At 39.8% G+C, this 26,879-nt stretch overlaps 1 protein-coding gene, 1 long non-coding RNA gene, 3 other non-coding genes and 1 pseudogene across 5 annotated transcripts in view; 5 read left to right on the top strand and 1 right to left on the bottom strand.

Moving 5' to 3' along the window:
* Positions 1 to 26,879, top strand: part of LOC149103774 (uncharacterized) — a 248,417-nt gene that overhangs the window by 158,600 nt on the left and 62,938 nt on the right. The gene's annotated exons all lie outside the window — the stretch shown is intronic.
* Positions 6,875 to 6,948, bottom strand: Trnat-agu (transfer RNA threonine (anticodon AGU)). The gene has a single exon. It is a non-coding gene; the product is annotated as a tRNA-Thr (tRNA).
* Trnav-aac (transfer RNA valine (anticodon AAC)) lies at positions 9,036 to 9,108 on the top strand. Its single transcript has one exon. It is a non-coding gene; the product is annotated as a tRNA-Val (tRNA).
* Trnav-gac (transfer RNA valine (anticodon GAC)) lies at positions 10,379 to 10,451 on the top strand. The gene has a single exon. It is a non-coding gene; the product is annotated as a tRNA-Val (tRNA).
* On the top strand, positions 13,122 to 15,833 carry LOC110062023 (uncharacterized). The gene has a single exon (XM_020768898.2). It carries the CDS (start codon positions 13,244 to 13,246, stop codon positions 14,912 to 14,914), a length of 1,671 nt encoding a protein of 556 aa, XP_020624557.2. The 5' UTR covers positions 13,122 to 13,243; the 3' UTR covers positions 14,915 to 15,833.
* Positions 20,095 to 26,874, top strand: LOC149103778 (uncharacterized; annotated as a pseudogene).

Raw genomic sequence — 26,879 nt, 5'->3', positions numbered from 1 at the left:
ACCAAAGTCTTATCGAGTTAGTTTAGAGTCCCTGGGACTCGGAAATACCGCCCAAGTTCCTGGAAATCGACCCAAAGTTGGTCAAAATCACGCTGCGCGTAGCCCAGTCTCAGAGACGTTCTAGTCACTAAGTGACTATATTTCGGCCATCCTCCTCATCACCAAGGGTTCAAACATTTTTCCTCTGCCCATTTCACTGAAAACCAAAGTCTTTTCGAATTAGTTTAGAGTCCCTGGGACTCGGAAATATCGCACAAGTTCCTGGAAATCGACCCAAAGTTGGTCAAAATCACGCTGTGCGTAGCCCGGTGTCGGCGACTTTCTAGTCACTAAGTGAGTTAATGAGGAGCTATAATTTGGCAAGACTTCTCATAACCAAGCGTTCAAACATTTTTCCTTTGTCCATTTCACTGAAAATCAAAGTCCTTTCAAATTAGATTAGAGTCCCTAGGACTCGGCAATATCGCTTAAAATCCTGGAAATAGACCCAAAGTTAGTTGAAATCACGCTGCGCGTAGCCCTATCTCAGAGACTTTGAGCACTGTCCAAATCGATAAACATCCACAAGTGAAATACACTTGTGTAGATTTTGGGGAGGGCTAAAAGTAGCATTTTTAACATGTTAGGTAAGCATTGGTTGGGATCCCTGCACCTAAACTGCGACTGTGGCGCATCTCTAAACGCGCGAGAACTTACGAAAAAAAAGAAAGTTGATATGGGGGAGAATCTCCAATCCAAACACTGTACAAATCGATAGTTTTCCACAAGTGAAATACACGTGCGTAGATTTGAGAAAGGGCCAAATCTAGCATCTTAAAAAGTCTAGTAAGCATAGTTTGAGATCCCGACACCAAAACCGCGATTGTAGCGCATCTCTAAACGCGCGAGAACTTACGAAAGAAAAGAAAGTTGATATAGGCGAGAATCTCTTACCCAAGCACTATCCAAATCGATAGACTTTCACAAGTGAAATACATGTGTGTAGATTTTTTTTGGGGGGGGGGGGGGGAGGGGGGGGGGAGGGAGGGGGGAGACAAATCTAGCATCTTCAAAAAGTGCAGTTAGCCTAGTTTAAGATTCTGACACCAAAATCACGACTGTGGCGCATCTCTAAACGCCCGAGAGCAAACAAGAGAAAAGAAACTTGATATCGGCAAGAATCTCCAACCCAAACACTGTCCAAATCGATAGACTTTCACAAGTGATGCACGTGCGTAGATTTGAGAAAGGACCAAATCTAGCATCTTCAAAAAGTCCAGTAAGCATAGTTTGAGATGCTGACACCGAAATCGCGAGTGTGACGCATCTATAAACGCGCAAAAACACGCGTGAAAAAAAAAATATATAAATTGGCGATAATCTCCAACCCAAGCATTGTACAAAGCAACAGACTACCACAAGTGAAATACACCTGTGTAGATTTGAGAAAGGGTCAAATCTAGCATCTTTAAAGAGTCCAGTAATCATAGTTTGAGATCCCGACACCAAAACTGCGAGTGTGGCGCTTCTCTAAACGCGCGAGAACTTACTAGAGAAAAGAAAGCTGGTATGGGCGAGGATCTTAAACTCAAACACTGTCCAAATCGATAGACTTTCACAAGTTAAATACACGTATGTAAATTTGGGGGAGGGCTAAAAGTAGCATCTTGAAAAAGTTAGGTAAGCATTGGTTGGAATTCCTGCACCTAAAATGCGAGTGTGGCGCATTTCTAAACGCGCGAGAAGTTACGAGAGAATAGGAAGCTGTTATGGGCGAGAGTCTTCAACCTAAGCACTGTCCAAATCGATAGACTTCCACAAGTGATATAGGTTTGTGTAGATTTGGGGAGGGCCAAAACTAGCATTTGTAAAGAGCCCCTTAAGTATAGTTTGGGATCCCTGGACCAAAACCGCAAGTCTGCCGCATCCCTAGGCGCGCGAAAACACGCGAGTAAAAAAAAATGATATAAATGGGCGAGAATCTTTAACCCAGGCATATTCCAAAGCGACAGACTACCACAAGTAAAATACACGTGTGTAGATTTGAGAAAGGGCCAAATCTAGCATCTTCAAAAAGTCCAGTAAGCATATTTCGAGATCACGACATTAAAATCGCGGGTGTGGCGCATCTCTAAACGCGTGAAAACACGCGAGAACAAAAAAAATGGGCGAGAATCTCAATCCCAAGCATTGTCCAAAGCGACAGACTTCCACAAGTGAAATACATGTCTGTAGATTTGGGGAAGGGCCAAATCTAACATTTTTAAAGAGCCACGGAAGCATACTTTGGGATCCCCACACCAAAAACGCAAGTTTGGCGCATCTCTAAACGCGCGAGAACTTACGAGAGAAAAGAAGTTTGATATGGACGAGAATCTCTTACCCAAGCACTGTCCAAGTCGAAAGACACCCACAAATAAAAAATACACGTGTAAATTTAAGAGAGGGCCAAAACTAACATCTTTAAAAAGCCCAGTGAGCATAGTTTAAGATCCCGATACCAAAACTTCGAGTGTGCCGCATAGCTAAACGCGCGAGAAAAGACGCGGGAAAAGTAAATTGATATGCCCAAAAATATCCACCAAAGCACTGTTCAAATCGATAGACTTCCACAAGTTAAATACACGCTGGAGATTTAGAACAGGGCTAACATCTTTAAAACTAGTATCTTTAAAAAGCGAGGGAAGCAAAGTTTGGGATCCCCACATCTAAACCGCAAGTGTGCCGTCTCGCTTAACGTGCGAGAACACGCGGGAGAAAAGAAAATTGACACGGGAAAGAATATCTAACCCAATCACTGTCCAAATCGATAGACTTCCACAAGTGAAATACACTTGTGTAGATTTGGAGGAGGGCCAAAACTAGCATTTTTGAAGAGCCCCTTAAGCATAGTTTGGGATCCCCACACGAAAAACGCGAGTGCACCGCATCGCTATACGCGCAAAAACACGCGAGTGAGAAAAATATATAAATGGGCGAGAATCTTTAACCCAAGCATTGTCCAAAGCGACAGACTTGAAGTGAAATACACGTGTGTAGATTTGGGGGAGAGCTAAAAGTAGCATCTTTAAAAAGTTAAGTTAGCGTAGGTTAAGATCCCCGCACCTAAAACGCGAGTGTGGTACATCTCTAAACGCACGAGAACTTACGAGAGAAAAGACAGTTGATAGGGGCGAGAGAATCTCTCACCCAAGCACTGTCCAAATCAATAGACTTCCAATAGTAAAATACATATGTGGAGATTTGGTGGAGGGCTAAAAGTAGCAACTTTAAAAAGTTAGGTAACCATTGGTTGGGATCCCCGCACCTAAAACGCGAGTGTGGCACATTTCTAAACGCGCGAAAACTTACGAGAGAAAAGAAAGTTGATATGGGCGAGAATCTCCAACCCAAACACTGTGCAAATCAATAGTTTTCTACAAGTGAAATACACGTGTGTAGATTTGGGGGAGGACTAAAAGTTGCATGTTTAAAAAGTTAGGTAAGCATTGGTTGGGATCCATGCACCTAACACGCGAGTGTGGCGCATCTCTAAAGGAGCGAGAATATACGAGGGAAAAGAAAGTTGATATGGGCGAGAATTTCTCACCCAGTCAGTCAGTCAGCTACTCGATAATTTCTAACAAACAGAGAATTTATGGCCAATGTCTAATGTAACCAGACCTGATTCCGGATGGTTTCCGTAGTGCAGTGGTTATCACGTTCGGCTCAGGCCCAGTTAACAAGTTAGTAAGGTAATCTTAAGACTAGGATTACCTTAGCAAGAAGGTCAAAGATACACGAGGAAGTTTGTCATTATTTTCTACCTTGAACTTTAATTTCACTTTTACTTTTCTCATGAGACATTTCCAATACTGTCTATTCTGTCAATGTGATGGCTCCTGCCCCTCCAATATACTGAAAGATGCCAGTAAAACATTCGGAGGCGTTTTAGAGCGGTTTTCAATTGAGTGTCGTAAAACCAAAACCAAACCAATTACTTACCAATTAGACTACTCAGCTAATCTCAAACCGTAGTAAAACCAAAACCAAAACCAAAGTAATTATCTAATTACTTTCGACACTCAAATGAAAACCGCTCTATTTGAGGTAAACAAATAAACATCAATGCAGAAACATCCAGGCATACGCTGTTAAAGAAATATCAAATGTTATAGCTGTAATGTTCCAGGTGCTTGCGCAAATTGGAAGGCAGATCGCAGGAGAATTGAGGTCAAATGAATAACAACGAAACTAATGAGGTATGTCTCAAGTTGGGTTATTTGAGATTGTTACTGAAGTGAAGGCTTGATAGTAAGCCTTGAAATTGGAATATTTAAGAAAAAGGAAAATAAACTCACAACTCCTACTAATGACAAAATTGTAAAAAGATCTTTACAAGTTGGCCACCACCTGCATCGTTTTATTCTTAGCAGTAGGCTGCAGCGTTCCCGGATGGGCTTGAACCATCAACCTTTTGGTTAACAACCGAACGTGTACGCACTAGCCGATTGCGCCACGGAGACCTCTATGAGATCGGTGAGAATTTTAAACATAAAGAATCAGACATTTATCTTCCTGTGATATAAAAAATAATACTTTAAAAGCTAAATTTTAATTCGGTTTGCTATTCGTGATGAGATCAATACTATTTTATTTTAACAAATATTGGCCAACTGATCATAAAAAATCTAGAAGAAACAACGGAGAAATTATTTCTAGTCCAAAAAAGTTATAACTCTCCCTGGCGGAGAATTTCCGGCGTGAGAGGCATGGATACTCACCGCTATACTGCCAAGGATTTGGAATGACCCTGGATGTTTCTTGAAAAAAAATAAGTTTGCTGGTTTTGAAAGTAACTCTACTCTTAACAGATCCTTTCTTGAGGAAAGATAACATTACATAAAGGATGGGAGCGAAAGAAAGAGTCATGGAGCTCTAATAAATTTGTTAATGGAAACGTAGGCTATATAGCCTTACTTTCTGTGTCCTAGGCGAGTTGATATTTTCAATAAGCGACCCATCCTCATCAGGAAGTTTTTATGCAGTTCGTGACAAATATCCAGTCTCTGAATGCAACACTATTTTTTGCCGGTATCCAGGCACTAATGCTCGGGTACCAAGTGTGAAGAAGATCTTGAAATGCGATGGGCTGTCTAAGTTATCGAAAAACGGTAGAGAAAAGTCTTGAAACTAGAAACGTTTTGATGATGAAAGAGTGATACATAAAAAGAATTGCAATTTGAGTATTATATAGTCTATCCTTGTACTTGAAGTTTTAATCCCTCGTAGGAAAAAAGATGAAGGCTGTAAATTTTACTACAATATCACGCCAGCTAAACACAGCCCATTCGGCACACGTAGATCCATATTTTTGCGGTAGTTGTCCCTGTACTAACAGCATTAAGTATACTAGATTTCAAGATGTTAGAACACTTATGGACGTTTTTATGAGCGTTGTAAAGGTTTGCATGGGCTTAGAGTTATGCGAACACGTTCAAGTCGCCATCATTTTTTTTTTCGGCTCTTACATTGTGTAGAAAACAAAGTTGGCGTAAAACAATAGAGAATAAAAGGACAAAAGAACGAAAAAAAAAAAAAATAGAAACGGTAGGTTTCTGAGGCAGTTTTTTATTGTGACGTGTCCCGTACCTTCTACAACAAGAAAGGGCCTTTCTTCTTACTGAGGACTGATGACGAATTGATAATTATCTTACTTTGGTATAACTGAAGAAGTTAGTTTTTGATTTGCTTTGTTTTTAGTTTCTTTTTTGTTTTATTGTATTTCAACCAAGATAACGAAGATACTTTTTTGCATTTTTACAAAAATTAACCAAACCATGTCAAAAATCTTTAAAAAATAAGATCCTTAATTCTCCCCGACGAGGAATCGAACCTCGGTTTCCCGCGGGAGAGACGGGGATGCTCTCCATTATACTACCGAGGATTTGGAATAACTAAGAATGGACAAGATGGCCTGTTGAACCGGAGGCGTTCAGAGGGAAAATGGAGGTTTCCTGGTTTTGAAACTATTTCTACTCGAAAGAGTTCCTTTCTTGGTATGAAAATATGTAACATTACGATGGGAGCGAGAGAAAGAATCATCGAGCTTTAATCAGTTTGTTAATGGAGAAATGGGCTATGACCTTACTTTCTGTGACCCAGGTAAATTGATATTTTCACTGACTGACCTATCCATCCCAAGAATTTATTGGAGTTCTTCTCTTATCAATGAAGTTAACATTGGATAAAGGATGGGAGTGAGAGAAACAGCCATGCATTAAAAAGTAGGTCAATAAGAAAGACGGGCTATGGATGTACTTTCTATACCCTAAGCGAATTGACATTTTCACTTACCCATCCTCCCCAAGAAGTTATTACGCAGATCTGTGACGACGAGGTTTGCCGAAGGTAGAGGCTAAAATTTAAAAAATAACCTGAATAAAACAGGTGATGGGTTTTCTAGGTCTTGAAACTAGAAATGTTTCTAATGTTGAAAGAGGGATATATAAGAGCAAAAATTTAGGACATTATGGTAGCCAATCCTTGTACTTTTAATCTTCTCAGGGAAAAAAGATGGAGGCTTTACATTTTACCACATTGCCGATGCAAACCTATCACAGCCCATTAGGCACAAGGGAAGCCACATTTTTGCAATATTTGTCCATGTCCTAACGAAATTACGTTACTAGATCTTATAATGTTAGAACTTTCTGGAAAGTGATGATCTACCATCTCTCGTTTGCATTATCTTATCCACCACCTCAACTCATAACTTGCTTACGCAATCACGGGTTAAAAAGGAAAGTGAATTAACAGCTTCTACTAATGATATTGATATTTACAAATATGACAGATGTTGGTAAAATTAATAATTAAAACAAGATATCAAATTTGAAAAGAAGGTTTAATTCAAAGGCACCGATGGGATTTGAACCCATGACCTCCTGTTTACTAGACAGGCGCTCTAACCAACTGAGCTACGGCGCCCTCCTTGCGTACACAGGATAATTCTCTTCTTTTCACAGGGAATGACAGTGTGTTTCACCTAAGTATTATAGGAGACTGCAAGATAATTCTCCTTAGAGTACCTCGCAAACTTGATTAGTACACATTACCAATGGGAGAATTCATCAATTCGAGAAAGGCTTTCAGGACACTTATCCAGAGTGCCTAAGACTTCTATTGATCGGGCCAGTTCCACACAATTATCTTAATTCAGGAAAAGAGGTTGTTCATTTTATTAAAATTCCCAGAAGTCAGGTTTCGCAACCTTTTAGCCTTTCCTTTTTTTAAATTTGTTTTCTTTCTTTTACAAAAAAATGAACCCAAATGAAGCCTGCCCGGGTAGTATTTGTTATCCCAAGTATTCCTAAGTTCATTTACTGGGGCCAAACTTGGCCTACCCTCACCTTGGGAAGGTCAAATAGTTAACAATTATTCGCCAAAGTCGAAGCGAACGTTGCTGAATATTCACCGAGACGAAGTCGGGGTGAATATTCACCAATTTTCACTGAGCCTGACGCGAATAATTGTTTTAGTATAATTTTTCAGACTACAAAATAACTGACTAAAACATAAAAACACAGACGCAATTGTTCGTGTGCATACGCATGCGCGTATGCAGTCGTAGTTTTAATAATAAGCTTACATATACATCGATTGTCAACCAGTTTACTCATTGAGTTCGGCAGTAAAACAAACGAGCGAAACACCACGAAAAATAAATTCATCCGGTATCTTTGTTTTATTGTTGTTGACTTCATTCACAGTTGTCATCATCGCCTAAAAATGAGTAGCTTCAGTTTGAAGAAAAATACACACGTCACGCAGGGGTGAGGTAGATGCTGCAAAAGTTTGCTCATGTGTCAGAAAGGTTGGCTTATAACTGTCAACATTACATGTTACTGCGTCAATAAACAGTTTTCAGCTGTCAGTAGGAGGACTGTAAAATAGACATTTGTGAAAGTTTATTGACAATACCATTATTTTTAGTTAAAGAAGCTTCGCTTATTGCTTATGGCATTTTTTCGTCTTTAAAAATGTGTTTTTGTTTGTTCGTTTATTCGTTTGTTTCTTTGTTTCTTTGTTTGTTTGGCGTAAGACCGCTCGAGAACTTCATCCAACTGCTCAGGAAGAATCATCTCCAGGTATCTCTCAAGGCTTTTTTCGTCACACCACTTCTCGAAACCCCTCATTCAGTTATTTGTGCTCTTTCGCGTATTTAAGTTTTCTGCCGCTTCTTTTAATTCCGTAACTTCTTCAGTGGTCACCGTCTTAAATCTCGACGCCATCTTGGCACAGATCGAGATACAAGAGATGTTGCCATAGCAGTTTTGTAATTTCACATGTGAAATTATGAATTAACGCTGAAATTTCGCGCCAAAATTAAGGAGTAATTTGTCACCCATGATATAATAATAATAATAATAATAATAGTAATAATAATAACAACAATAATAATAATAATGGCACTTTTATAGCGCATATTAACATGTGGATATGAACACATGCGCTTTACAAAATCATTTATAAAACTATTCACGAATAAAAAAATAAAATAAAATAAAAATCACAATTCCAAATTCTACTCATATTTAGATCGAAATAAAAAGTAAAATGCATCGCAATCCATGATGAAATAAATTAGAGGAACAAAAGAATAAAATAAATAACCTAGAAGATAGTCTTCACATATCATAATTATGAACATTGTCGCAATATCATAAAATATGTAATTAATGATAAGCCTCTTTCAACAAATATGGTTTCAAAAGAGATTCAAAAGATATAAAATTCTCTGTTCTTCTAATATTTAGTGGTAGTTTATTCCATAATGAGGGTGCAGCTGCTGCAAAAAGATGTATCAACTGACGACTTTCTGCATCTTGATTGTTGAAGGAGCAAATCTCTGCTTGATCGTAAACTGTACTTGGTCGAAACTCCTACCTGGTCGAAACTCCTGCAAAATTAACTGCATTCTTCTACTTGTCCATTTCCACGATACACATAATGTGATAAAAATGCAAAGCTATTGGATGACCTACTTGGTAGCATGCAGCTAATTGCCTAACATGGTTTCCGTAGTGTAGTGGTTATCACTTCCGCCTAACACGCGGAAGGTCGCCGATTCAAGCCCGGCCGGAAACAAACTTTGTTATATATTTTTTTTCTGTTTTCACTAACTTCTTTATTTTCTCACAACCATGACAGGCGGAGATACTCACCACTATACTACGGAGGATTTAGATAAAAAAAAAAAAAAGTCGACAACATGCCATGTTGAGACAAAAGTATATATGGAGGTTTGCTGGTTTTGAAACTAACTTTGCTCTTAAGAGTTCCGTCCTTATTAAGAGAAAGGTTACAGTACATAAAGGATGGGAGCAAAAGAAAGAGTCATGGTGTTTTAATCAGTGTGTTAATGGCGAGATGGGCTATGGTCTTACTTTCTGTATCCCAAGCGAGTTAATATTTTTCTGAGTGACGCAACCTCCCAAAGAAGTTATTACGCAGTCCGTGACGACCAGCCTTGCCAAATTTAGGCTAAAATACTGTAAAAGTATCCTGCATAAAACAGGTAATGCTTTGTCTAAGTTATCGAAAACAAAAAAGGATTCAGAGAAGTCTAAACGAGAAACGTTTCTGATGATGAAAATTATTATGAATTAGCTTACAATATCCTATTATACTCAGGTTTAACACATTATCTTTGGCTAGGAAAAAGAGGTGTACTGTCTTGTATCCTCAAGGGGGCTCCGTATACTCAAGGGGGCTCTGTAGTTCACTTGCTTAGAGCGCCTGTCTAGTAAACAGGAGGTCAGGGGTTCAAATCCCATCGGTGCCTCTTCTTTTCAACCCTGATATCTGGTTTTAGTTGCCAATTTTACCAACATTTAATTTGTTTTATTTTTAAATGCAAGAGGCTTATATTTGCTATTAGTACTTCACAATTTTCTTTTATGTTTGAATTATAACGAGTTTCCGTTAACTCTCATCATACCGGGCATGCATTCACACTGTCACGGCCTATCCGTAGTTCCAAGAGTACTAAAACTACGAGGACGAAGCTCGGCTCCTGCCCGGCAAACTGGAAAACGGTTTGTAATTGTTTTCCTTTTTTCGTTTCTTTTTTTCTGTTGTTGTTTTTTTTTCGTTTTCCGTCAGTCAGTCGTCTCCATATCGGGCATGCATTCACACTAGTTCCACGGTCCATCCGTAGCTCCAAGAGTACTAAAACTACGAGGTTGAAGCTCGGCTCTTGCCCGATAAACTGGAAAACGCGTACGGTTTGTCATTCTTTTCCCCATTTCTTCTCTTTTTCATTTTTTAGTTTCCGTCAGTCAGTCAGTCAGTCAGTCAGTCAAAATTTTAGCGACATCCGAATGCTGTTCATCTGTGAGTAGAATAAGCTTCAGCGGTTTCCGTAGTGTAGTGGTTATCACGTCCGCCTGACACGCGGAAGGTCGCCGGTTCAAACCCGGCCGGAAACAGGCTGGTCAGCCATTTCCTTTTTTTCCTTCCACTTCCTTAGTTCTTTACCATTGTCCTGTATTATTTTTCTTATTAACTGGCATTCCCATCGTCAGAGCCACCCCTTGTTTAATCACAACAGCTAAAGACCTTCAGGAAGTTTAAAAAAGGCCTCTCGGTGAACATATCCATGAAGTCTCCGTAACGAAGCATGTGTGTGCATGCCCTTCCAGTCAGAATCTCACTTTTGCTTTAAATTTCCTATAATGAAATTTGTTAATGTCGGAAAGGAAACATTGACCATCCAAATCATGCTTCTCCAGAGCAACCTTTTCCTTGCGGCCAAAGTCCTGCTGGCTTAGGTGGTTATTCGTAATAGCCATATGTCATAATAATTTCAATACACTACTGAAGAATTGCTGTATTACTTGGGACAACAGTTAACATAAAACAGTTAAACCCGACACATAAAACAGTCAAACCAGACTGATATGATCGAGGTCTGATATGGTACGTTGGGGTCTGATATGGTTGGTCGGGGTCTCATATTGTATGTTGGGGTCTGATATGGGGGCGTGATATGGTAGGCCACGTTCCAACTCTAATAGGTGGGAAAGGGGGCTCTAGGAAAGGGGAATATTATTATCGGGATTCAATACGCGATAGCTTTCCATTCACGGGAGTAATCAGTGTTGGAAGGGGCCGTGAACCATTTTGTTTTGGCTATTGTAGGGCCATTACTCGGCTTTAGCGTTCCACCCAACTTCACATAGTCTTACGCTATTGGGAGAGTATATTACCAGATAATGTGCTTACAACTAAGGAGGTATGATCCAGTCTATGGTTTATAGAAACTCGATAAAAGCGTGCAAATGAGAAACGTTTCAGAAGAAGAATTCATCAGATCTATAACGCTAAGTCAAACAAGATTAAAATTCAGTTAAAACAAAGGTGGCAATTTGAGATCGTCTACGTTACACATATTTATCTTCTTGTGTGTATTCATAAAAGTAAGAAAGAAAATTTTGATGATAAAACGGAGCGTCCCTGGGTGGGCTTGAACCACCCACCTTTCGGTTAACAGCCGAACGCGTTAACCGATTGCACCACGGAGACCTCTCCGAAAGTTTTTGTAGAAAACATGTGTGAGGAGTTTTGCTTTCTCGGAAGTTGAAAAAAAGACACGGAAATTCCATCAAAGTTCACCTAATGTTGATGTGACTGTACTGCTGATGTGACTGTACGCAGTGGGGTTGGTTAGCCACTGTTTTGGCAACAAGACAACACATACAAGGTGGGAACCATTGGCTAACCAGAGGGATACTCGATTCTGGGCTATATCGAATAAGGCTTTTTCAGCTGCGGCCACTTGGTCTAGTGTCATGATTCTCGCTTAGGGTGCGAGGCAAGAGGTCCCGGATTCAACTCTCGGACAGGCCTTGCGGAAACTTTGTTTCTAAACTAATTCCGCTGCAAAACTTACTAGTGAAGAAGGTGGATATTGTATGAGTTCCGTTTATCTGAACGGCTTATTAGTGAAGAAGATGGATATTGTATGAGCTCCGTTAATCTGAACGGAATTGAATTAACCTTTTACATGTATCTTAAAAAGGTCGAAAGGTAGGTTCACCGTTTAGAAGGGACCTTTTCGGCCATACGACAGGCATTTTGAATTCTATTGTTTCAAATAGCTATTATGGGATGCTCTGGTGGAAAATTAGTAAGTATATGCCCCCTAAGCATCCCACAATAGCTATTTGAAACAATAAAATTCAAAATGGCCGCCGCATCGCCGAAAAGGTCCATTAGAGTCATCTCCGCCATGAGAAAAGGTTTCAGAATCCCACACGCACAATCCCAAACAGAAATTGAGAGTACTGAAGGGATTACAGATCATTGCAATAAACAGGAAAATATTTGCAAAAAAACTCAGTCTCTAGCAGGTCAAAAGCACGAGTTCACTTTTTAAAAAACCCTGAAATGAGGGAAGTCTGAGGTTACCAAACTTGAGGCTATCAAAAATGTAATATACCCTTCACACCCAAATAAACTCTTCATTAGGATTATGAAGTTATTGTCCTCAATTGATAGCAAAGAAAAGGCCAAGTTCTATTCGACGAGCTCTTCTAAATAAAGGCATTATCGACAACGGTTCGGCGGGTTCTGGCGGGTAATTGCAGAAAAAGCTTTCTTTTTGTCGAAAACGCATTCAAAGAAATATACTTCGTGGGTCATGCCAAAAAAGAATGAGTCCTATATCACCTATGAATTGTTCAACGAAATTTACTTTTGTTGCAGTTGATGTACTATACTTGAAGTACTTAACTTTCAAACCACTAAAGTGCATCAAGCGAAGAAAGGAATTTTGGTTCAAGAACAGGTGAGTGTGACTCGGTCGGCACCTACGACATTCACCCGTAAAGTATGTCTTCATTTAACCCTCACCGAGCCAGTAGCTATAGAAGGGAAGGATGTTTCCTGAACTGATACCTAAGACTGTGGCACTTGATGTATAATCATCCACTTCCAAACAGATCGTTCAATTGACACGAACTCCAATAATATAATGGTCACTTCACAGTGGCTCGTACCTTGTGCCCACTGACGTCTCCAGACTCTTCAAAACTGACATGATGGTTTCAAACTCAAAAGATTCTAGTTCTCGCTACGCTTATGGTTTGATACAAATTCATATTGTATGAAGAAAGCGTGTGTTGTTTCTCTTCTTAACCATTAAAGGCAAGCCTGTTTGTATTTTCAAGCAGTACCTGTGCCTTCAAACTGGTGGACAATTCAAAGGGATTAATACTTTATGGGAAGCCTCCATAAATTTTCCACACAAAAAGACAAAACAGCAATTTATAGAGTTATCAAAACAATGAATTCGTCTACATTCTATAAGTTTTTGTCGCTCATAGCTTTGGTGACGCTAAGGGAATGCTGTGCAGTTAAAGGAGTAAATCCAATGGGCGACCTGGCGGTTAATGACCTTCCAAAGTCGTTTCCGAATCCGCCCGTACAGTTAAATGGAGAGTTCAATGCGACCTTTGCAAAAGATATCATTTCAGCGAGTGTAGAAGAGGAATTAAAGGCTGAGTTAGAAGAGGACCCATTTGAGCAGTGGGAATACAAATCCAAGTGGCGTCAAATGAGCGACTTGAAGCTAAACGGTGAGTTAATGTCGAAAGCCATTCAACCGGGCGATGAAGGCAGGTTAAAGAAGGTTCTTATAAAAGCATTGGAAGGCCAACAAATCAATTTACTGGTCATTGGAGGTTCGAATAGCGCTGGAGGAAAGTTAGGAGTGGACGAAAAAAGTTTGGACGGGTTGTACTTCAAAGTGTTCTCAAACTGGTGGAACAATACTTTTGGTAAAGTCACGAAGGCGTTTGTAAAAGAATACCAAGTGACGATCGGGGGAACAGGAAGCTATTTCTTCGCCTTTTGCTACAGAACGTTTATACCAAAAGACAAAAAGATCGATATAGTCTTGATCGAAACATCTATTAATTATAACTTGAGAGGAAAGGCCGAAGCCTATGAACAATTAACTCGTCAAGTACTCGAGTATCCGTCAGCGCCCGCGGTGCTATACATTAATCTGGTCAGCGGTCTAGGTTTAGATTCGGAGACTAACCATGTTATCAATCCATCATGTATTAACTTGGAAAATTTTGGACAAGCCGAGCTAACACGCCATTATGATATAACGTCCTTCAGTTTGAAGGAAGTACTCTGTCGCAAGGAAAACGATCAATGGAGGGCAGTCATCACCGATGAGGCCGCATCAGACGGTCGCCATATTGGCATTAAAGCGCATGCGATGGTCGCCATGATGATGATAGAGTACATACGCGGCGTGCTCAAGGAGGCTGTAGAAGAGGCCAAAAACACGTTTGGTGATAGTAAGGTGTACAGTGTAATTGATTATTCCCCTATACCAGAACCTTTCTTCCTTCGACGCGAAACCGAAGCTCTGAAGCAACCGTTGTGTTGGACTGGAGTTACTCCGGACATTTTCCAAGACCTCCATCGCCCGAATCTTCAAATTAAAATCGAGGAAAACGAAGGATTCTCACCATCTGGAAGTTTTCGCGATCAAAATGCGTCTGATAAAGGTAAAAATTCAAACTTACGCACAGACGCGCAAGGGGGATGGGGTACGTGGCAGATATACAGCAGTTTAAAACTGCGCATTTACGTTTCCCCGATTAACTCTTCTCCCAACACACGCTCCGTGATTCTATTAACCAGGACTTCCGGTAGCGGCGGAAAGGCCAAGGTATGGCTGGATAACAATGACAAAGAAGCTATTTACATTAATACAAAATCCATGTATGGACAGAATCGGTTGGATAGTATTCAAACAAGAGTGGAGCCAGGCTTCCATACAATCATGGTAAGAACTGTTTGCGAGGGAAATTTCCTTGTCAGTGGAGTCCTGGTAGGACCACCAGACTTTGAAAGAAGAAAAGTGTTGTAATTCACCCTTCCATAGAGCATATCGCGCACGAAACAATCTACAAAATAAATGGGGATCTCTTGTAAAATTTGATTCGCGGAATTCGCTCTGGTAATATTTAACAAATAAAGAAGCCTCGACTGTGCTCTGTTCTGTTGTAAAGCACGCAGGAAGCGGTAGAGCACGAAAGAAGTGTAGGGGAAAACACGAGACGAAGTCTTTATTTGTTTTATGATAAAGAATCCGATAATTTCCCCGCGCATTCGGCTGAATTTTCAAACCAAACTTTATTTTCCAAACGAGTAAAAGTGGCGTCAGCCGTGCACTGTTCTCTGATAAAGCACGCTAAAATAAGCCAATCACGATCCTCGTTAGAATTGTTCAAATGATTTGATTGGCTGACGAAGCGACAGCTGTCAATCACAAACTGAACTTCAGCTAAGCTTTCAGTTTCGGGTGGTTTCGAGCGGCTTTCGAGAGAAGAACGATGCCTTCAAAGTTCGCTTTTTAGTTAATTTTCAAATAAGAATCTAAAGGCAAGCAAAGGTTTGTAGTCCATAGGAATCCGGCCGTATTGTGGCTCATGAAAACGTGCACTTTTCCAATGGAAATTATGGAACCAGGAGCTCAAAGCTTGCAGATGAAAATGCGAAATGCTGAGTTGAATTTGAAAGGAGCTACAGTTATTTAAGCTTACGACTTGCAGCAAGATTGCCCGAACTAGCATAAAAGTTAGACAGACTAAACTGCTCCTACTGGTTCTACTCCGACCACAGAGGAGAATATCTAGAGCAAGCTTTGAGCTGACCGCACGTCGGTTCACTTCGCTGAGAAGACCAGAGAACGAGCGAGCGTTACTACACTGCATGCAAGTGTTGTTTTGAGCAATTGAGCATTTTTACGAAAATAAAGCTTCTCATGATAAGCAGAGACCGCTCAATTGTTGTTTTCTGTCGTTGTTTTACTTCTTAAGTATAATTTCCGCCTTCGTAACAAATGTAATGTCTTTTATCGAAGTACTGGTTAGTTTGAGGATTTGTTTATTTCGCTACGTGTTTTGTGGGCGGGAACCTAGCAAAACTTGTCATTTTAGTACAGTTTTCACACTGCTGTTGCTAACAATGGTCTCCGTGAGCCATAGTTACTGTAGACATAGAGCTCGTTTCCATTGCGTTTGTCTGAATCACAGGGGATGTTTAATTTGGGCCAAATTTGTCAAAATTCCGAAGCAAAAATTTGAAAGCCAGCTTACTGTCATCAACCCGTGCTCTGTTCTCTGATAAAGCACGCTGTTTCAACCAATCAGAGTCCGCATTAAATGGAAACTTTGTTATAAAATATAATATAATTATTACAAAGGTTTTTGGTTCAATTGTTGTTTTCTATCTTAGTTTAAATTATTATCTATAGGTTTCCTTCGATTTTAAGTTGAAATACAGTTTTGAGCTTGCGTATTACATCCATTATCGTGGTCTAAATTCAATAGTTCGATTCTGCGTTTCATCATTTTTGCCTTCTGATCTGTTCCCCTGCGAAGACCTTGAGAAAAAAAATTACTTCCATTACAGTATAATGACATTACTTTTTCCGGGAATGTTGTTTAGTTGCGCCCTTGTAGTGTCATTTGCGAAGTGCTCAGTCCGTAACTAACTAAGTGTTATTCCCTTATCAGCTGGAGTATCACCGCCATATTGCGCGACGTAGTCTTCGTTGTTTTTCGTCGTTGGGCCCACGCGCCCGCGATCCATGCCGCTAGCCATGTTGACCATGAAAAAAATAGTTGCATGGTTTTCTATTTCTATGCATGCATGTGATCCTGTTCCTATAGTTGTGGTGCTTCGCTTGACGGCCCTTCGGGCTGCGGAGCTCCGCCTTCAAGCTAAACAAGAAAAATAAATTCAGGTTCCAACAGCATCCGAATCTGTGACTTTATGCTAGGCAATTTCAGGTTCTTGAAGAAACACCAGTAACTCCCAATTTCTTGATAAGAAAACAAAAACAGTTGATTAAAGCTCCCACATGCACTATCATAGGCTAAGACGATTTCCACAGTTTTCCGCTTGTTGCTGACCGTTTCGGGTTTTAACGTATGGAAACGCAGTCAGATTTTAAAGATTCCAGACTTGAAGAAAACCACTCATTTAATGACCAAACTAAATGGAAAGTGTTTTTGTGAGTATGCACTCTTTTGGAATCGTAATCACTATCTCTAGGTGAGTTTTCGCAATTCGATCCAGTTTAATAAGCCACTTTTGTTAGTGCTTGCACGTTTTGCGCATTACGTAAGGCATGGATTAACCGCCACGCGCGCGATAAGGTTGGCATTGACGTAATCACCTACGCTACCAAGTATACGAAGCTGTACTAAAACCAGGAATACCACTAAAGGCGGCGAAATACAAGAAACAAAAACCCTCAACTTGTGGCGCAACATTGTTTCGTTGCAAGCTTTAGGTTGATGTTTCGCGTTTCTTACCTTGCATAATCAACTTGTCGCGAAACAAAAACATTTGTTGCGGGTTGAAGAAAGTTGTTGCGAAAAGTAGAGCGCGGGTCTACTTTGAGCAACAAATTTTAGCTTTGTTGCTCGTTTTTCGTGAAACCCACAACTTGTCACGCAACAAATTTTCTCATGCGCGCGCGTTTGTTGTTGTGATGCCGCCATCTTGGATCCACACCAAATACGGTTGAAACGTCTGACTCGCAACGACTGACCGAGATTGTTTTTGTTTACAACTTCAGATTTTGCACAAAATTTCACACAGAAAAAAACAAAAAAAACATTTTTGGAGAACATAACTGGTGAACTGATTGCAACTAACATAAAGCAGTTCGGAATAAATCTGTTTTAAGGCAGCTTTCTTTTTTTTAGTATCTGAGTTACTCGCTCGATGCGAAGATTTTTTACGATTGGTTTATAGACGGCATGTAAGCCGATTCAATGACAAAGTTGCGTAAAGAAAACCATTGCCGCAGGAAAAAAAATAGGCACGCAAGGTGTGCATGAGTTATTTTTGTGAATTAAAAGCCTCTGGAAGTTAGCAGCATTGCCATTAGGTTAATCCAACGTGTTTTGGTCAAGATATACAAGAAGTGTAATATACACTTTCTAGGAAGTGTAACATCAAGCCTAGTTTTTATCAAGGTTAATTCTGACAATTCGATCAGTAGCAGTAGCTTTGTTTAAAAGAACTTCAATGCAGCGGTTCCCAGGAAGACAGCTAAACCTTATGCAGTCTGAAATAGTAGCTGACGGTAAAAGCAGATTGGTGGGTAATGTTTATGGACTCATTTTGTAAGAAGAACTAATTCATTGTAATAGCATGCATGGTCTTATTCTGTTGCCAGCATTGATCAGGTTGATTATGGTTTCTTCGGTTTTGACATTCCAAGAAACCATTTCAAATTAATATCGATTTCAAAAGGCATCTACACGGGAAGACACTCAGTTTAAAGGTGAAACAAGTAGAACTTTGTAAGAAAGTGTACATTTTATAAGACACCAAGAGATCTGCAGAGTTTGGGAAATTTTCTCGTCACATAACCCTTCCCAACACCCGAGAGCCTTTTTGGTGAGCCTTTTTGTAATTTTATGAGAGACGTATAATTTACATCTGTTAATTGTGTGACATACCTCCACATTTTCCAGCCGACAATTTGGTTGGTTCTTTAATAAACGACTCAAAATCCCTAGTTCTCAGTAGTCTCATACAGTCGGGCGTTTTGAAACGCTTTAAAACTGACAAGCGACCACCTTAAAGTGCCAACCAAAGCCTTCGTTACACAATTTTCCTCTTGATACTAATGCCTGGATGCGAACATCAACACAAAACTCTCTTTTAGTTCATTTTATTGGCGTTTGCCCATTTCTTTACCGACACTAATCAAACAGAATGAATCATGATGCCCTCATTGCTCTATCCAGTTTAATTCTCTCTTTTTTGGATTATATATCTACGAAAACTTAAGCCAAGCTACAGAGTTTTGATTCTTTATCCCCTCCTCGGCGGCTTTTCACACCTGTAGAAGCAGCCACCGCAGTAGCAGGGCGTACATCTGGTTCGCTCAGGACGAAGCGGCTGAACCGCCGACACTTGACAAGGGTTTACAGCACAGTCTACGGGATCTTTGCAAAGCTGTTCACTAAGACAATCTAAATTCATGGAAAATAATATTAGTACGCACGTTTTTGCATTTCTAAGTACGGCGAGAGTGGTCACTGAATTATGCGCGAGGAAACTTTATGACGGGGACTTACCATAACAAATATATGAGAACGGCGGGATTTGATTTGTTTTGTTTTCGTTTTTCTTTTTTCGTGGTAATTGCTTTGGGTACAGATTTGGTGACAAACAATTGAAGAGAATTTTCTTTCTGGTAGAAAACGAGAATGGTAAAGTTTCAAACTATGCGAGACATTTCAGCTTCTTAAGGTAAATTTGCCGTACCTGTACGATGTCGAGGTACAAGATGCACAAAATACCAAGCCAAATCAAAAACTTCATGATGTCACCTAAAAAAAGGAAAAACGAAAATGAAAACTATAGGATTTAAAAGTGACAACTTGTAATAGAATTGTCTGGGTTTAAAGAGGATGCAGAAGTTTCTAGTACTCGAAAGTATAAAGATCTTCTGTCATCAGCCAAAACAGGTTATTTCAAGTTTACTCACCAGGTAACTATGCTCGCAGTAGATGACCGTGTGGTTGGCTATATTCAGTACTGATGGTTGTTCAATGCATTTATTCTATAGATCTTCATATCGTATTTGTCGTGAACAATTATGCTTGGGAAGTGAATTGAGCAAAATACACATCAGTAAAATTATTGGTATGACCTATAGGAGCTTAGCACGACAGCTAGCAATGAAAATATTTTAGACGTCAAGAAGTCAAAATTTTGACTATTAGAGTAACCGTTTAGTTTTAAAACTAAGCAAAATTTCAAGTCATCTCAACTTGTTGGCTATTCTTTTAGAAGAATCAAAAATAAAGATTTAGAGACCCACCCCTCTCAGTAAGTACAAGTACTTAGTTCACATTCTGCTTAATGGGCTTTTAAAGAACGTCAACAGAGTCATACATCGATATTTAACCGTGTGTCTACTTTTCAGCGAAAAACTAATAAATAAAGGAGACAGTAGCCCATGATTCTATATGAAAGGGTATTGCAAATGAGAACTTTTCCAAAACTCTCGGAAAGATGCCTGAACAGCTCTTTTCGTGTTGTTGCAAGGTGTGAATTTTCCCACACTTTCATCGTTACTTGACGCTTGTTTTCAGGCCTTTATTTCAAAACCAATCAGTCAAAATCAAAAAATATAGAATTTTATGTTTACTAATGCCTGTAATACTCGGTTTTACGTAATTTCCACGCTAATCTAATTGGCCCTAAAACGGATCCCCAGGGATCCGTTTTAGGGCCAATCCTGTATTTGTTATACACATCGCCCATCGGGGACATCATCAAACGGCACGGACTTAACTACCATCTATACGCTGATGACACCCAGCTCTACCTCTCATTTAAGCCCAACTACGCCGAACAACCTGGTTCTATAGCTAAAATAGAAGCATGTGTTTCTGAGATCGACTCGTGGATGGTGTGCAATAAGCTGAAACTAAACGGAGGAAAGACGGAGCTTTTGATCTTGAGCGCACGACATCGTCCACCCCCATTAATAGACCACGTCGATGTGTCTGGTGAACAGATCGAGCCATCTACTTCTGCAAAGAACATTGGAGTCATCTTTGATGAGTACATGTCACTGGAAAAGCATGTTACCAGTACCTGCAAGGCCTGTTTCTTCCATCTTAGAAACATTAGCAGGATAAGAGTCTGTCTATCTCTAGCAGACACTGAAAAGTTAGTACATGCATTCATCACTTCCAAACTAGATAACGCCAACTCGCTTCTATATGGACTACCAAAATTTTTGATAGATCGTCTACAAAATGTCCAGAATGCTGCGGCTCGCGTTGTTACCAGAACAAGGAAATACGATCATATCAAGCCGGTTTTAAAGCAGCTACACTGGCTTCCAATAAGCCAGCGCATCAATTATAAGATTTTACTTTTAACCTATAAAGCGCTCAACGGCCAGGCCCCTAATTACATTACTGAACTGCTAGAGCCTTATGTACCAAGCAGAAATCTTCGATCCTCCTCCAAAAACCTCTTGAAAGTACCACCTGTCAAGTTAATAGGCTATGGTCATAGATGTTTCTCTTTTGTAGCACCTAGCCTATGGAACTCTCTTCCGAACAATATAAGAGGGAGCGGCTCGCTATCAGATTTTAAGACTTATATAAAGGCATATCTTTTTAACAAATTTTATAACTAGACTTTTGGTTAGTTAGTTAATTAGTAGATTAGATAGTTTAGCTAGTTAGTTAGTCAGTCACTTAGTTAAGTTAGTCAGTTTTTATTTAAAGGTTTTAATGATTCCTAGTTTTACTTTCATTTTTACAGCTTAGCTATTTTATCTGTTAGTAATTTTTTATCACTGATGTAAATTTTTAATGTAAATTTTATTTTTAATAACATTTTTTACTGTAAAGCGCCATGAGCCCTGGATATGGCGCTATACAAATCTATTATTATTATTATTATAAGTGGAAAAGAGCTGCGCCGCAATCGATCCCAGATACAGCAGGTCCCTCAAGCTTACCCCAAGCAGGTCAAGTTTGACCTTAAGAGCAATCAAGTTCGCAGCTCCTCTCCTGGAATTAATTTTCCTATTAACATACCGAGCCAGTCTAACCCTAGGAACAGTGCAGGTCCAGTACCACCGGCCGCTCAACCAGTCAGTCCAAACCCAGAAGCTGCTCAATCTCTCAGTCCAACCCCAGGAGTGGCTCCGCCAGTCACCTCAGCCCCAAGCACAGGAAGTCAGTATGTGACACGCAGTGGAAGGGTGGTCAAGGCACCTTCCAGGATGGACGTTTAAGTTAAATTTATTTAACTTGTGACGAAGTGACATAGAAGAAGAGGAGCGGTAGCGAGACTTAAATTTCAAGTTCCTTGAAATGGGTTATAAGTTAAACACATAAAGATAAGCAATGTAGCTGGATTGAATAAAGAAGAAGTTCGCGAGAATAGCATTTTCTTAAAATGTGACATAAATGTGCCCGTCTATTGCAGTCTTCGGGAAATGTTGTCCTCAAAGTTCATGCCACATTCTTGATTGAACATTTTTCGTTATCATTTAAGACTTAGATTATTGGGTGACTGAAAATCATTGTTTGATTGAAAGTGTGATCCACTAATCTTTCAATGAAGTTAACTATTGCCCTCAGTTCAGTACCATATTTGGCTTGCATATCCATAGGCTTGTACAGCGTCAGCTACTCTTTCCCATCTAGCGCGTTTCCTTTTTTTTTTTTACACGGTTGCCGCTCTGAGATGGAATTTTATACTTCTGCGTCAACGCAAAGATTTCATCTAACGAAAATACGTTTTCCTTGCAAATTACAGGATGTTAATCAGTCATGAGATGAACGAAAACATATTTTCCTAGTATAACACACTTGGACGATGCATATATAGAAAAATGCATGATTGCCATTATACATGAAAGCTATTCGAGTTGATTTTCATTTGAAGAAAAAGACAATGTTTGGAGTTATCATCACCCTTTTGCTTTCGCGCAAGGGAAATACTACCGATGTAAATGCAAACTTTAAGCTTTTATATGAACGCCGCAATCACAGATTTAGTGTTGTTAAAATTGTGAAAAATGAGGCATTCAAGTTGACGGGTCTCAGTGATCGTGCATACTATTCGTTTCATCGACTCTCTTCACTCTTTTTCAAATTGTCTTTACGTGCATTGATAAACCAAAGAAAATATATATGTAACCGGACGCTTTGAGAACGTTTCAGCATAACAGGTGCACAATTTCCCAAAGCACTTCCATCCTTTTACAAAAGAACATTTAAACTGAGAAATGACTTGTCCATGAGATAGTATCACAAGGTAGTATTTTAGATTTTCTTTCTTTCTATGAACGGTTTAAAGTGTAGATCCTGATTTTATCCATAAGTATATTAGCCATTTAAGACAATATCCTTATTTACTTTGGTTGGAAAATTTTCGTCCTGCATGGTTTTAGTGCCTGACTTGATAGTCAATACCGCATTAACTAAGTTAAAATAAACGGAACTTTTGATGTTGTAAGCCTTCCAATTAAAATCGCTTAACCTGTTCAAATATCGTCATGAAAGGGACCGTTGCTTAGCTCACGAGCTATCCAACTTTTTCTCCTTTAATCATATAAGTTTGAAAAACCAGCATCTAAAAGTCAGAATGCAAGAATGCGAAATGTAGAGTTGATGTCGTGAAGCTGTGTTATTTCATATTAACCTTAAGAAAATTATTCGCATCTCTTTCTTTTTATTTGCAAAACGTAATTGCACCAAAAAGCAAAGTTGATGATGTGAGATATTTTTAAAAGTGTTTTTCAACCAGTATTTACTTTATATTTTTTGCCTAAGTCGCTTTTAATTAAGGCAAACATCAATTTCTTAAGAAAATAAAAGCTCTTGGCTTAGTAAATGGCACTACAATGTAGCCGCACACAACAGAGGTTTTGTATCCAAACATTGATTTCTTTAGCAAATGTCCGTCCGTAGCTGTTAATTACTTTAGAGTTTCTACAATGTCAACAATAAACCTGAGAGCCCAAAAGCTCTCGCGTGGAAGCAAGTTTAGTAAAAATATTAATTCTGTTTGCAGATCGAGGTTATTCAATAAGTATACCTGCCTCAACAAAAAGACAGCTTGCCTTCATAACTAGGTAGTTTTGAATTTTATTTCCAAGAAGTTGCAATCTGTCAAGCTAGCTCTCGCAACTATGCATTTAGTCCAAGGAGGACAATTGAATTTTCTGTTAGTTCTAATTGTTATACAAAGGCCTGAATAGTGGCGTTCATCCTACAGTCCTAGATCGTACTCGAGGTTTTGTCAACATATTTACAAATGCATTAAGGCCGGCAAACTAAAATACCCACAAATAACAATCGAGAACATATAAAGAAAACTGTGCTTCGTGACTTGCCATTCAGAAATCGCCGAAGAACGTTGTCGATCCCACAGTCATTAGACTTTGAGAATTACTATCTCTGCGAAGTAAAAACGTAGAGTTGCTCGATTCAATTTATACTTATTATTTTTTTGTCTCAGTAGCGATGGCAGATAAGGATTGATGCCAAACGTTTGCGAATTGATTTTCGCGCAGATCTGAGAGAAGAAAAAAAATGCCTTTAACGCGTTTCTCAGGACTAGTTCGCTTTTCTTTATTTTAATTTCAGCGAATGAAGAACCAAAATTTCCTGTAAACTGATATTGCTACCGCTATTTTCGTTTCAGACGACAACATGAGCATTTCCATTGGACTTGGAATGTTGTGCTTTTTGTGCCTTGGCGTTGGTCAGGTAGTTATAATGATTCCCTGCGGACACACTTACATATCCTAAACCCGTTTTCCTTTACGCTCCGCTGTAAAATCGTCAGGAACGAAGGGGGCCTCCATCGGATTACGTTCTTTTAAAATACTGTTCCCCAACAAAGTCATACTGGGTGGGAAAGATAGAAATAGAAACCCAAACGACCAATTTGGGGATGTTCATTGCAGTGTATGATAATTTTGGCCTACATCTCTGCTAGCTGGAGTTGAAAATTCTGACATTATTTTCTCTTAAATTTGTCCTTTTTTTGCTCGTTTATTGGTTACGTACCCATGGCCATGATAGCATCAAAGATGAATTCTGAAAAATCGGCTCGTTTTATGTCCCTATGTCAGCATTCTTTACTAACTAATTATTTGTCAAGAGTAGGAAAAAACAAAAACTCAGCTTTATAAATTTCCTACGCGTGTCGCTAGGTTTCCATGTCACATTTGCAGGAAGGTTTACTTCGGAAATAAAAGCTGAATACTCTTACTAACTAAGAAATTGTATAATTTAGTCACGGTTTTATTGAGATATGTTACGTTTCTGATTTTTTTCCATTTGTACTGTTTTTCCTTTCCTTTCCTTTCTTTCTTTCTTTCTTTCTTTCTTTCTTTCTTTCTTTCTTTCTTTCTTTCTTTCTTTCTTTCTTTCTTTCTTTCTTTCTTTCTTCCTTTCTTCCTTTCTTTCTTCTTTCTTTCTTTCTTTCTTTTTTTCTCTTTTATTTTTTTTGTATTTCTATTGTACTTAGATTAAAGGCTGCCTGGCGAAAGGTAAGTCTATGGATTATGCTTGTATTTTGCACAATTAAAGGACTCCTACCTTTTTAGTGTGGGAGGCGCGATGGCCTCATGGTTAGTGCGCTCGACTTCGGAGCGAGCGGTCCGGGTTCGAGCCCTGGCCGGGGACATTGTGTTGTGTTCTTTGGCAAGACACTTTACTCTCAAGCTGCCTCTCTCCACCCAGGTGTATAAATAGGTACCGGAGAAACTTAATGTTGGGGGTAACCCCATGATGGACTAGCATCCCATCCAGTGGGCAGTAGAAATACTCCTAGTCGCTTCATGCTACTGAAACCGGGATAAGCTCCGGCCCGATGAACAACTTGGCTCGTATGCAGACTTACCTTTTCTTGCAGTTATCCTAACATAAATTTAGGAACAGTGCAATAGGTAACATTTTGGGCCGCTTATGACTACGTTTTTCTCTTGTATTAACAGAAGACGTTTTGACGTCTTCTGTTAAAACAGCGTAGGTAAAGTCTGTGCTCGAGCCCAGCAGCCCATCATATTCCGGCGTTTATCTCCGGTCAGAGTGTATGGAAAGAAGAGAGCCTCTGTAGGAGTGAATTATCCAGCCCAAGAAAACAATACATTGATCCCGCATGTTAGATTTCCGCGCCTCCCCACATGCGGAACGTGGACTACTAAGTAGCTACTCACCTTGATTTACAGTACCCAATGATTATCTCCTTAACAAAAATCTATCTGCCAATTTTCCGCAATATTCACGGCTTAAAGCTTATTATCATTAGGAGGTAAGGAACTCTTTTGCAATAACTATTTTAATTGATTTGGAACTTCTATCTTTTGTCCTAATTAAAGAATGCAGGCCCTGTTCCATACCATGGCAGTTGGCCTATCACCACGATGGAAGCGGAAGAGCAGAGTCAGGTTGGAAGTACTCGCTGATATCTGCCGTCTTATCAGGAGCCCGTATTCGTGTGGTCATTGGGGAATCTTACAGTACCGAGGCTGACAACGTTCATGCGCACGGCAGTCACGTGTTTGCTCAACTTCTACAACATGTCAGCAAGGCGTCTTGGAATAAGTTTCAAGATAATGCCTACTGGTGGTGGGTGATCGTGTCTACTAATGGAGTGATGCAAATGACGAGGTACAACGTGGGGTCCAATACTCATCGTGGGACTAACAGCCTTAAGAGAAGTATCAAGTGATATGTGCAGATATCTGGGCTCCTTCCAATGCCATCGCATTCTCACCTTGCCAATGGCATCAAAGTGCAGGGCAGCTTAACCAATCTAGAGAGCAGTGTAACATATGGCCATGAAATTCGATGTGTGAGTTCTAAGAGGTATTCCTTTCCACTACATAATGTCGCAATTAACAGCCATGGAGTCAAGTGCGTTTCTGCGCAAAACGTGGACCACATAAGGACCACCTTGAGCAACAATGTTATCCAGTTTCAAAGTAATGCCTATTGGTGGTTCACAGTTGTAACTACACGTGGACTTCGCGATGCATCGCGATGGACGGTTGGGACCCGTCAGTCACGAGGTCACACCCAGGACACCGTGGCGATTGAGTCGTTTACAGACGGTTGCTGGAAGGACGTCTTCGCCCATGATAAAAAAGGAATACGTATTTGTGGGTCACGGGAAGCACTAGTATCGGCTTTGATGTCTGGTCATCGTGTTCGTTTCCAGATACCAGAATGGAATTACTACACAGCCGAAACTGACAACCTGTCCGTCCGGCTCAGGCGCTTAAACTCAAAATGCAAGATTTTGTAATTTTT

Source organism: Orbicella faveolata, unplaced genomic scaffold (assembly GCF_042242905.1).
Source record: "Orbicella faveolata isolate gen_17 unplaced genomic scaffold, um_ofav_v1 contig_35, whole genome shotgun sequence".
In the NCBI taxonomy this organism is placed as follows: Eukaryota; Metazoa; Cnidaria; class Anthozoa; order Scleractinia; family Merulinidae; genus Orbicella; species Orbicella faveolata.
Note: the sequence above shows the minus strand (reverse complement) of the source record. Positions and strands in the feature narration are given on the sequence as shown.